The sequence below is a fragment of the Nansenia antarctica genome (genome assembly GCF_963989245.1).
Source record: "Nansenia antarctica genome assembly, chromosome: 1".
Taxonomy (NCBI): Eukaryota; Metazoa; Chordata; class Actinopteri; order Argentiniformes; family Microstomatidae; genus Nansenia; species Nansenia antarctica.
In genome coordinates this window covers 5,422,760-5,433,982 of record NC_137674.1, presented here as the reverse complement: position 1 = coordinate 5,433,982, position 11,223 = coordinate 5,422,760, and the positions used below count along the sequence as shown (strand labels likewise).

The 11,223-nt window shown below is 43.1% G+C and overlaps 2 protein-coding genes across 3 annotated transcripts; one reads left to right on the top strand and one right to left on the bottom strand.

The window, feature by feature from the left end:
• Positions 1 to 241: 241 nt before the first annotated feature.
• Positions 242 to 4,842, top strand: ephx5 (epoxide hydrolase 5). 2 transcript variants are annotated; one of them, XM_080536016.1, is made up of 10 exons: positions 297 to 314; positions 385 to 539; positions 1,036 to 1,255; positions 1,426 to 1,606; positions 1,727 to 1,936; positions 2,426 to 2,555; positions 2,934 to 3,148; positions 3,363 to 3,471; positions 3,596 to 3,718; positions 4,005 to 4,842. In XM_080536016.1, exons 2-10 carry the CDS (start codon positions 517 to 519, stop codon positions 4,204 to 4,206), a joined length of 1,413 nt encoding a protein of 470 aa, XP_080392142.1. In that variant the 5' UTR covers positions 297 to 314; positions 385 to 516; the 3' UTR covers positions 4,207 to 4,842. The 2 variants fall into 2 exon arrangements, with proteins under 2 accessions (XP_080392141.1, XP_080392142.1); XM_080536015.1 differs by having other exon boundaries at positions 242 to 539.
• Positions 4,843 to 7,000: 2,158 nt separating this feature from the next.
• mad2l1bp (MAD2L1 binding protein) lies at positions 7,001 to 11,005 on the bottom strand (the record flags this gene model as incomplete). The annotated part of the gene is made up of 3 exons (XM_080550315.1): positions 7,001 to 8,246; positions 8,523 to 8,945; positions 10,625 to 11,005. The coding sequence occupies 3 exons, from the start codon at positions 11,003 to 11,005 to the stop codon at positions 7,719 to 7,721; spliced, it is 1,332 nt and encodes a 443-aa protein (XP_080406441.1). The 3' UTR covers positions 7,001 to 7,718.
• Positions 11,006 to 11,223: the final 218 nt, after the last annotated feature.

Genomic DNA, 11,223 nt, shown 5'->3' with positions numbered 1-11,223 from the left:
GAGGATTCAATTCGCTCCGAGAGCGCCGGAGCGCCCGCCCACTGGGACATCAACGTCAGAAACGGACCAAAGTCTATTTTTGATTGGACAAGATTGGACCATGAGTACTGATCAGATTTCCCAAAGCGAATTTACGAACGCACCCTTAAACGATATAGACGCTCGTTTTGTAAATAAGTCCCGTCTGGACTCACTAGACCGTGTAAAGCAGACTGTTACTGATATAACCACATTGCAACACAAGTGAGATTAATGATTGCATAGGTCTATAATATAACCACATTGCAACACAAGTGAGATTAATGATTGCATAGGTCTTGTCTTACATCATCTTGCATTGGACATAGATCGTAGTTATAGCCCAGTTCAGTTGAATCCTGTCAGAGGTTAAAGCAAGCTAGTTGAACAAAAGTCACATTTCTGATTCGTAACTCTAACATACTTTTGTGCTGATAAGGCTTCTCCAAGAGCCCGCAACCTGGAAGGAGCTACGCACGCCACAGCCCAGCAGCCACTATGCAGGCCATTGCATATATGAAGTGAGTACAACATTCTTTAGAGACACCGATAAATTACATTTAATCAAAAAAGAATCTGTGACAAACGATCAACTGAAATAATTAACTATAATGTTACTGCTGCTGCCATGTTCGACTTGATCAATCTACCCTCCCTCCACCCCCACCCAGAGAGCTTTGGACTGTCTGGATATGAACACTTGAACACTTGATCTCTGCACTTTATATTTATATTAATTATGACTCTTGCACTATGATGTTGGTTTGCACTGTCTTGTCCTGTCTTGCACCTGTCCTGCTGTAAACCGTGCTCCACTGTCCCAAACCAAATTCCTAACATGTTTACATGTCATGGCAATAAAGTCTTCTGATTCTGATTCTGATTCTGAAGATCTTTGACACCTTACCTTTACACCTGTTACACCTTAGGCAACAGTATGTTTTCGGTGTGGGTGTGTGTGTGTGCACGCTCATAGTACTGAAAAGTTATTGCTGACCTATATATTTTTTATTGCAGACAAGCAATCTCCAGTTTGGATCCTACCAAACAACAGCAGCTTTTGGCAGTGGGGTCAGCCGTGGCAGTGGGGGGGCTACTCACCTACCTGATCTCTCGAAAGAGGGAAGCCAGGAGCATCCCTATCGGTCAAGGATGGTGGGGGGCAGGAGTTAAGCCTCTGTCAGAAGATGAGAACATTTACCCCTTTGTGGTTCAAACTTCAGATGAAGAAATACAGGTAATACAAACAAACCTAGTAATAACCAATAAGACGAACAATGTCCAATGTTATGTGACGAGAGAAAGGGCAATTATGTTATAATTATGTAATCATTTTATTTGAGAAAAAACTGAATGCCATATTCTATTAATGATAGTTGGTGTCTTTTGCCTCCTCTTCCTCCTCAGGACCTTCATGAACGTATAGACAGGACACGCTACACTGACCCCCTGGAGGAGGCACGCTTCCAATACGGCTTCAACTCCGTCTATCTCAAGAGGGTGGTTTCTCATTGGAGGCATCAGTTTGACTGGAAGAAGCAGATCGCTGTGCTGAACAAGTATCCCCACTTCAAAACCAACATAGAAGGTAGGCCTTTATGAACTTTACAGTGACACTTAACAACAGTGTCTCTCATTCATAGTTTGTCAGGAATTATTCTGCGTTATATTATACACTAGCTTCCCTAACCCCCCGATTCCCCCTCAGGGTTAGATGTGCACTTCATTCACGTGCGGCCACCACATCGTGAGGGTCAGAGGGTGCTGCCCCTGATGCTCGTGCATGGTTGGCCTGGCTCTTTCTTCGAGTTCTACAAGATACTTCCCCTGCTCACTGATTCCCAGGGTGGCCTTGCGTTCGAGGTCATCTGCCCATCCATTCCTGGATACGGTTTCTCAGAGGCCCCGCATAAACAAGGTGATAGCTCCACACACCACAACACTACTGGGTGACACGGGCGCTTAGGTGGCGTAGCGGGTTAAGCGCTGACCATGTAACCGCAGGGTCCCCGGTTCGATTCCGGCCGGGGACATATCCTGCATGTCATCCTTCCTGTCTAAATCTTCACTGTAACTGTCAATAAAAATGAAAAATATGAGTGGGACTGCCCCACTCAGAAAAAATAACTTTAAAAAAAAAAAATACTGGGGGACACGCACCTTCGCTGGAGGAGTTGTTGAATCTATATAATTAAATAACATTTAGCAAAATTGCTCTTATAGAAACCAATGTCCAAACATATTTTACAGTATGTAACCAACCTTGAGATCACCAGACTAGTAGATGTTTATGGACAAGCAAGCTCGTCTTGGAGCCTCTCTCTCTCCTCTCCTCGTCTCCCTCTACACGAGCAATAACAAATAATTCTGATTCTGACTCTGACTCTGCGCTTTGGTGTCCCACCAGGATTTAACACTCTGGCTGCAGCGAGAGTCTTCCTCATACTGATGGAGCGCCTGGGGTTCTCAGAGTTTTACCTGCAGGGTGGGGACTGGGGCTCCCTCATTACCACCAACATGGCCCAGATGAAGCCACAGTAAGAACTGAGTCAGGCCAAACCAAGGTTTTTCCACCAAGGTGTTTTCCCATTGGGATCTTTGTTCGTCTTAATCATGGCCACAGTGACTGGCATTTACTGTATTCCAAACAATCCTCTCAGTATGCAAAACTGCTGAGAAAACCGGCATACCAAGATATCACAAATAGACAGGACAACAAAACAAGTTTGGAATTCTGCAGCTCGCAAATGCATTTGTGATGCATGCTATTTATTTTAGATCCACATGAATTATCACAAACCTTTCATGTATAGTGCACAAAGATACAGTACAACCCCCCCCCCCTTCAGTGATTTTATCCCCAATGATTTCTCTCAAATGAGTAACAAACTGTCATTATTCACTCTGCCTGCAAGGTCTGTGAGGGGTCTCCATCTGAACATGATGTCTGAATCGCGGAATGGGTTTGGTAAGCTGTTCTCTGTCCTGATTGGTCGCTACCTGCCCTTCCTGGTTGGATTCACTAAGGAGGATGTTCATAGAATGTTCCCTTTCATGGAGAGGAATGTCTATGAGATCCTGAGGGAGACCGGCTACATGCACATTCAAGCCACCAAGCCAGACTCGGCAGGTAAGCAGCACACGTTGCATAGACTTGCAAGTACAATCATAACATTCATTGCTTACAGGCAAAGCTTGGACATTGCCAGGCTTACTTAGAGAGAGAAACATGGTGGCATTATGCAATTTCATTGTGTGCTTGGCTTGTGTGCTTTGTCAATGCTCTATACCACCACTCTGAGGTTTAACTTTAATCATGTCAAATACTATTTCGCCCCCTGCAGGCTGTGGTGTGAATGACTCTCCAGTGGGACTGGCTGCCTACATTCTGGAGAAATTCTCCACCTGGACTGACTTTAAGAACAGGGAATTGGAGGACGGGGGATTAGAGAGGTAAAAGGTGGAAATTCAACCCAGTTTAATTGGAAAAATCAAGGTCAGATGTGACACAAACACTAGAAATGAATGAACAGATAATGTGTTGAGGGAAAAATGTCGCCTTGCTTTCCTATTTCAGTAAATTTAGCCTGGATGACCTCCTGACCAACATCATGATCTACTGGACCACCGGCTGCATCATCTCATCCATGCGTTTCTACAAAGAGAACTTCACCAACATGGGGAACAGACCGGATCTTCGGTGGGTGTGCTCTGCCTTGGGGGCTTCTTCGATTTCACTCCCCTCCACAGTGCCTGTTATTTCATCCCTGTGGAAGCCCTAATCATGCTTCCTTTGTGTGGTTGTATGTATATGTACATGAGATGCTCCTGACAGGGTTCCAAGTGGGGGGTACAGTCATGGACAAAAAGATTGTCTTCTGTCAGATAATGCACCACTTCTCCCAGAAGAACAGTACAAAAAAGCAGTGCAGGGGTGCCAATATTTTTGTCCATGACTAGATGTTAATATGCTTTTCTTTTCTCAGAGCGAGGGTGTTTGTGCCCACAGCCTTGGCAGCATTCCCCAATGAGCTGCGCCACTGCCCTCGGACATGGGCAAGTCATCAGTTCCCAAACATCGTCTCTTACTCATACATGCCTCGGGGTGGGCACTTTGCTGCCTTTGAAGAGCCCCGTCTTCTGGCTGACGACTTTGTGCAGTTTGTCAAGAAAGTGGAGAAGTTATAGAGCAAAGGGCAACAAACACTCATTATGATTATTGATTGTATATGCACCAAAATACAACTAAGGCATTTTTTAAAATTATCAATAACTGTAATAATCAAGCATATATTTTAACTTGATTTGTTGTCACAAATACTCTTAATATCTCATACAGTCTAGCTCAGCGATTGTAATTACTCATTATACAGTACCAGTCAAAAGTTTGGACACACCTTCAATTGAATGGGAAAGTGTGTCCAAACTTTTGACTGGTAATGTACATCGATAAAATCATTATGGAGTAGTACTGTATTTAAGAAACAGAAAGATTTGCACTACTTTAAGACTAAAGTTTGCACTAATGTGAGATACAAATGTTTATAAACACTATAAAACACATCAATCCATGATGCATTCTGAACTTATATTTTAATAATGTAATTGTCTTCAATCATCCAGAAATCATTATTACACAGAGAGGTTAGGGAGCTGTCAAAAAGTGCAACATGTCACTAGTTACTCTCTGGAGAACAGAATTGACCCCACATGCTACCAAGTGTTGTTTCAGATGTATGTTTATTATACAATCCATAATGTGTAATGTGATACCTTCAGCACTTTTACCACCAACCATCCCCAGTGCTTTTATTACAGCACTAAAACTAGGGCTGCACAATTACTCGTATATTAATCACGATGTCAATGGCATGGGTCCTGAGTAACATTATTCCACATAGTTGCCTGAGCACTTCCACTTAAAAAAAAAAAAGTATATATATATTTTTTGTAGTGTCTAGAGTCTGAGAAAGGCACTTTTAAATGAAATCTATTATTATTATTAATAATAATAATCAACACATTCTCAAAGACATATTGAAAAAACCCCAAGGCTATCGTCTTCCATTTAGCAAACGACATGTGTGCAATAAGCATTGTTGACAGTCCCGGTTTTAAGAAAATGGTCAACACTTTGGACAGAAGACACAAGATCCCGTCACGTAACCATTGGGAGCTAGTGGCTTTGCCTCCGCTTTATGAAAAGTGTCGGGGGGGGGAAATAGAGAGGGAGCTTGCGGATGTTCAGTATTTTGCAGAACAATGGAGCCATATATGAGCCTTATATGGTACGGTTCACTACATTGCCAGCGATTTCACAACGAACACCACATGCCTCGAAACATCATTTTCCCCAGACGACCACACAGGGGAGTTGATTGGCAATGCTCTGAGGGATGCCATGTCGGCCTGGGGATTGCAGGAGGAGACTCGTCTGCATTACGACAGACCACGGATCCAACATAGTCAGGGCAGTCTTTCTGAACAACTGGACGAGGCTCCAGTGCTTTGGCCACAGACTTCATCTCGCCATAGGTGAGTAGGTTAAGTGATGTATTAAAATAATAATAAAAAAAATAGTTAAAATAGATTAACTGTAAATAATTTAAACGTTTCATATATAGAATGTGATGGTTGTGTGTTAATGCCATGTGAATATACTTGGTGGTAGTATAATAATGATCGACTGCACTGTCTGAAGTCTGGTGAGATGCTTCTCCTACAGAAGGCGGCACAAAGTTAACTGAAGCTTCCAGAGCACTCACCAGGTGGGGATTGCGGCACACCGCAGATGATACGAGAGTCATCGAGCAGAAGAGGGCCATTTCTCACGTCCTGCCGAACCTACCAGCTGGAACAAAGTGTACCCTCTGAGCTACGGTCCTACCTACAATCAAGAGCCCTCGACAGTGACGAGGATCCATAGGGGTGGTGGAGCTGAGGGAACATCCGAAATTCTTCTGACTGCTCTCAGAACTGGCAAAAAAGTTCTTATGCATACTGGCTACAAGTTCCCCTTCTATATTTAGCACCGGAGGGAACATTGTTATCTCTTAAATCAAATCATGTTGATGTTTTCTTGCAAAAAAAACCTGCAGGTGTGGTGAAGATGTGGTGTTGAAGAATGTGGTGGCATTCTTCTTTTTCTTTTTACAATTGTATTTATATGTAGCCTTAAGATGACTGAATTCACATGAAGAAAGTAGGGCTGCCACAAACGATTATTTTCATAGTCGACTAGTCACCGATTATTTTAACGATTAGTCGACTAATCGGATCATAAATTACAGCTTATCGCACAATTACTCAATCGCTCTTATTTAGCTATCATCTTCTAAATCAGCTTCTAAATTTAGCTTGAAGTTGTTAGTTGTTGTTGTAGGCATGTGCTAACTAAAAATAAAGACAATTAAAATGATTGTTCACTCAAAAATAGATATTTTAATGAACTTTGCAGATTTATTTCTGGCATCACTTGCATGTAATGTAATGTAAAGAGTAGTAGAGGGTGCAAACTGCTGAGTAAAATGAGGTAGGCTAGGCACTAGGCAACCAAAAGAATACAAAAACAAAAATAAATACTTGTACAGAGTACAAAAGTTTTGCTTTGCTTCACTCATCTCATAGTAGAACGCGCCTTCTTAGCACTGTAACGTTAAGACAACATTTTTAGCTATTTGATAAGTATCGCTTTGATGACAACGTAAAATAATGTAAGAAGGCTTTTAACGTAACGATATCGTTAGCCAATAACAAGCTAACTAGCTTACCGAGACGAGCCATCGTCTTCCTCGTCATCTGCCACAACGTGCTTCCTTTTTAGATGCTCGCGCATCATAGACGTGCTGCCATGATAAGCGAGTTCAGCTTTGCAAATTTTACATTTTACATTCTTTTTTTCAACGTTGTGGTTGAAATGCTCCCACACTTTAGAGGTACGAGGACAGGAAGAAATTTCTCTGTTTGTTTTTCCGGGGAAGTCACGTGTGCCCCGGATGACCGACACTGCGCATGTACATCAAAGACACTGGGAGACGCTAGCCAGTGGCAGCTTCAGGGAAGAAAAACGAATGCTTATCGAATGAAATGAATGGTCTTTATTGTCATTGATATAGTACAGGTACCAAACAACGAAATTTGGGAGGGGGGGCTCCCCTGGTGCTAGGCAAAAAAAAACAAAACAAAAAAAAACGCTTATTTCAGCTCCAAAAAAACATGCGACTACGGCGATTACCAAATATGTCGGCGACGATTTTGGTAGTCGACGTCGTCGTGACTAGTCGACTAATCGTGGCAGCCTTAGAAGAAAGTCCTATTTTGATTCAAAGATTTGTACATTTGAGTTCATTTATTTATAGGTTTATAAAATACATTATTATTGTGAAGACAGTTTTCTTCTGCAATAAAATAATTGTGTTCCCCAAAATGGATGAATAATCATGATGAATAATCGTGATCACAATATTGAGTAAAATAATAGCGATTATCATTTTAGCCATAATTGTGCAGCCCAGCTAAAAGTACACATCATTCATTAAAAAAGACTGTACACTCTGGTAGCCCACCGGAATGCCATTCATTCTGCAGAGTTACAATAGAAACACATTGCTCCTCTGAGAGGTTTTGTATTCAGACGTGTTCACCCTGCCCCATTGAACACCTCTAATCCCATCGTGTGGCTGAAGCCCTCTCCTGGCATGTCACTTGCTGAATCCCTTGATGGGCATGGGGGCCTGGAACCACACATAATCCTGCCAATCCGTCGGCTCTGCCTGAGGCGGGCCAGAGACGCCAGGGTCACAAGACAGGGCGATAACGTGTCTCTTTACCCGCGTGGGCACCTTGAAGTTCAGTTTAGGCCGGAACCAGTCAACGCCGCAATCCCTGTGGCCCTGGACCATGACTGTCGTGGTCATTAAGCGGACAGGTCTGGTATCAGACAAGAGGTCTGCCACGAAGAGTGTGCGAAAGACTTGCCGCAAGCAGGCGGAAACTCGGAGGCTCCGGTCACTAGCGGCTAACACGACCGCTTCCATGTTGACCTCGTACATCTCCTGAGGGAGCACCGGGGAGCCACCCAGCAGAAGCAGAACGCGCGGCACCAGGCTGAGGGAAAACAGCACCTCCAGCTGCTGCAGCACCTCTTCCAGGTCCTGGAGTGTGCGCTGACTCCGGCGCCAGTCCAATCCTGCCGACTGCACTGGCCTCCAGCCCACCGCCTCCTCACTCTAGACAGGGTGGGAAGAGAGACTGGGGTCAAACTCAAAGACAAAACTCACAAACATGACCTTTGTTTGTATTGTGGACGATGTTTGTTTGTGTGTGATACTACAGAGAGAGACGAGGCTGAAGAATTTCATTGTATTAATACATATGACAATAAACTTGAACTGGAACTTATGAGAATAAAGAAGAGAAGAGAAGAGCATTATTGTTAGTCATGAACGTTGTAGACTAAGACAGTTGTTGTCGTGAGGAAGTTTTACATCACCCACTGCACTGACCTGTACCGCGGCTTGCAGTTTTTTCTGAGAGTAAACCAGCTGGTCGTAGGTCATAGGCAGCTGCTGTCTCTGGTACAGGATGCACTTGAGGATTTCACTGACGAACCGACAGCAGCCCTCTTGTGTGACAGAGCCGGGGAAGACCACCTCCACGCGACCATCTTCCCGTGCCTTTCGCACTACCTCTGCGTCATTAACCTCCGTCTCCTCAGTAGCAGTCTGATGGGGGGCAGCGCTGGGGCGGTCCTCGCGTGGCGCATCTGTGGCTTTACAAATAGAACACTTCAGAAGTTTAGGTTCACAGTCAGTGATCACGATCAATATTACTGTTCTGAAAACCCCTGTCGGGTTGTATAGGCAGCTTACACTCAGCTCTGGTGCACACACATACCCCACCAGACATGCCACCAGTTGGTAACTAGACTACACAATTCCAAAAAACTAAAAACAAATTCAAAACAAGGTGCCGTGCTGTAGAGAGCGATGGTTGAATGGAACTCCCAGTCCCTACCAGGTCATATCTCTAAAACCCAGAATAAAATCAATTTAAAAAAATAATAATAATCATACGCATTTCTGTTATTTATTGTTTTGCTGGTGGATGGTTCTTCTTTGTTATGTGTTTTAGTGACACTCACTAAATTGCTGACTTTAACATTGTTATGTGTTGTTCTGTACGTTGATCCTTTTCTTCTTTGTTATAATTTCTTTGCATTTCAAACCTGCAAACTGCGACACTTTAAATGAATGTGCAATACCACTATGTGCAATATGACAACCCTCGGGTACATAAGGTTCAGAGATAGGTAATGTTAGGATATTTATAGCATAGCATAGAGTACAGCACAGTGTTTTATTTGTATAGTATAGTATAGTGGATAGTGTACATAGCCTTTATTTATGTAAACCAGCTCTTTTCCCTTCTTGTTTTTAGTATTATTTTTCCAAGCACCAGGGGAGCCCCCCCTCACAAATTTCGTTGTTTGGTACCTGTACTATATCAATGACAATAAAGACCATTCATTCATTCATTCATAATTATATGTGTTGTGATGGTTTCTTCTGTGTGATTTGTGTGGACCCCAGGAATAGTAGGGATCCTAATAAATCAAAATTAAATTAAATTAGATTAAACTTTGTCATTCATTGCAGAGTACAAGTACCAGACAACGAAATGTGGTTTAGCATCTAACCAGAAGTGCAAATAAATAGTGATGTAAAACATGAGTGATAAATGATAGGTACAGTATGACAAGTACGGCAGTTAGAGATGTATACAAGAGATGGATCATAGCACTGCAGGAAGCTAGTGTGACCCGTGCGCTCCTAGTCAAGGGATTACGGTAAACAGGAGGCCGGGGGTTAAAAGGAGGATTACTGCAGTAAAGGAGGAACTACCGTAAGTACAGTTACGGTAGCTTTGTACAGTATGTACAGACGCATCGATTAGAGGCTATATCAAATCAAATGATATCGAAAAACACATTAAGCTAGAGGAGAAGACGTTAGCTACTAACTAAGCTAGCTACCAACACACACAGTTAGTATGAGGTGCCACCATTACATTAGGAATAAGGCAAGCTCAGCTAGGGCCATTCAGGCCCTGAACACAGCAAAGACCTAGGTTCTGGGCCCTGGACAGTCTGGACAACTTGATGGCAGCTACTAGATTGTAATCAAGTGCAACAATGAAACACAACTGTGAACATTTCAAACCTGCAAACTGCGACACTTTAAATGAATGTGCAATAATACTATGTGCAATATGACAACCCTCGTGCACATAAGGTTCAGAGATAGGAAATGTTAGGATATTTATAGCATAGCATAGAGTACAGCACAGTGTTTTATTTGTATAGTATAGTGGATAGTGTATAGCCTTTATTTATGTAAACCAGCTCTTTTCCCTTCTTGTTTTTAGTATTTTTCTCCTAACACCAGGGGAGCCCCCCCCCCTCCCAAATTTCGTTGTTTGGTACCTGTACTATATTAATGACAATAAAGACCATTCATTCATTCATTCATGATTTAGTACTGGGGACGGGAAAGGCACCGTATAAACAAAATGACCCAGATGAGGACAGGACTCAGGACTCACCCACATCGCTCGGAGGGCCGGTGACCACAGAGTGAATAAGGGAGTTCTCCTGGTCTTCTGTGCTGCTGACATCTGTCGAGTTTAATTCAACATCATCTGACCCGAGATCATCATGTGTGTTCAGACATTCAGACGTGTCCTGTGTTGGGAGTTGTAGTCCAGAGAAACCAGAGGTTTCCTCTGTTGTAGGCGGGGAGATGTCTTCATTCACACGACCCACAACGTTACATTCCGTATCCAACGTACTCAGTGTGTAGATCCCTCTACCCCCCGGTGAATTTGAATGACACGTTTTCGTTCGGTCTTCTTGGCTGTAATCTTCTGTAAAGTTGTTCTTTTCCGTGTTCACTGCTCCGTGCGCTTCCCGACATTGCACCTCCGCCATTTCGGACGTTTCAAATTTCCCCCGTTGGTGGCGTCACTTCTTCTTCTTCTTCCTCCTCTTCTTTGGGGTTTAAACGGCAGCTTGCATTACCTTGGTGTTGCATTACTGCCATCTTCCGGAGTTATAGTGAACTTCAACAGTGTCCAGTTTCGTGAGCTTAGAATGATAAGGTTTTATCTATCTCCGTTTAGGACAGTTCAGAGATATTGAGCGTCAAC

Excerpts from the sequence above, each read along its gene's own strand:
- ephx5 (XM_080536015.1), top strand. The coding sequence starts at position 517 with ATGCAGGCCATTGCATATATGAA. Across the intron at positions 1,256-1,425 it reads CTTCAGATGAAGAAATACAG|GACCTTCATGAACGTATAGA; the intron begins GTAATACAAACA and ends CTTCCTCCTCAG. Across the intron at positions 3,149-3,362 it reads CACCAAGCCAGACTCGGCAG|GCTGTGGTGTGAATGACTCT; the intron begins GTAAGCAGCACA and ends CGCCCCCTGCAG.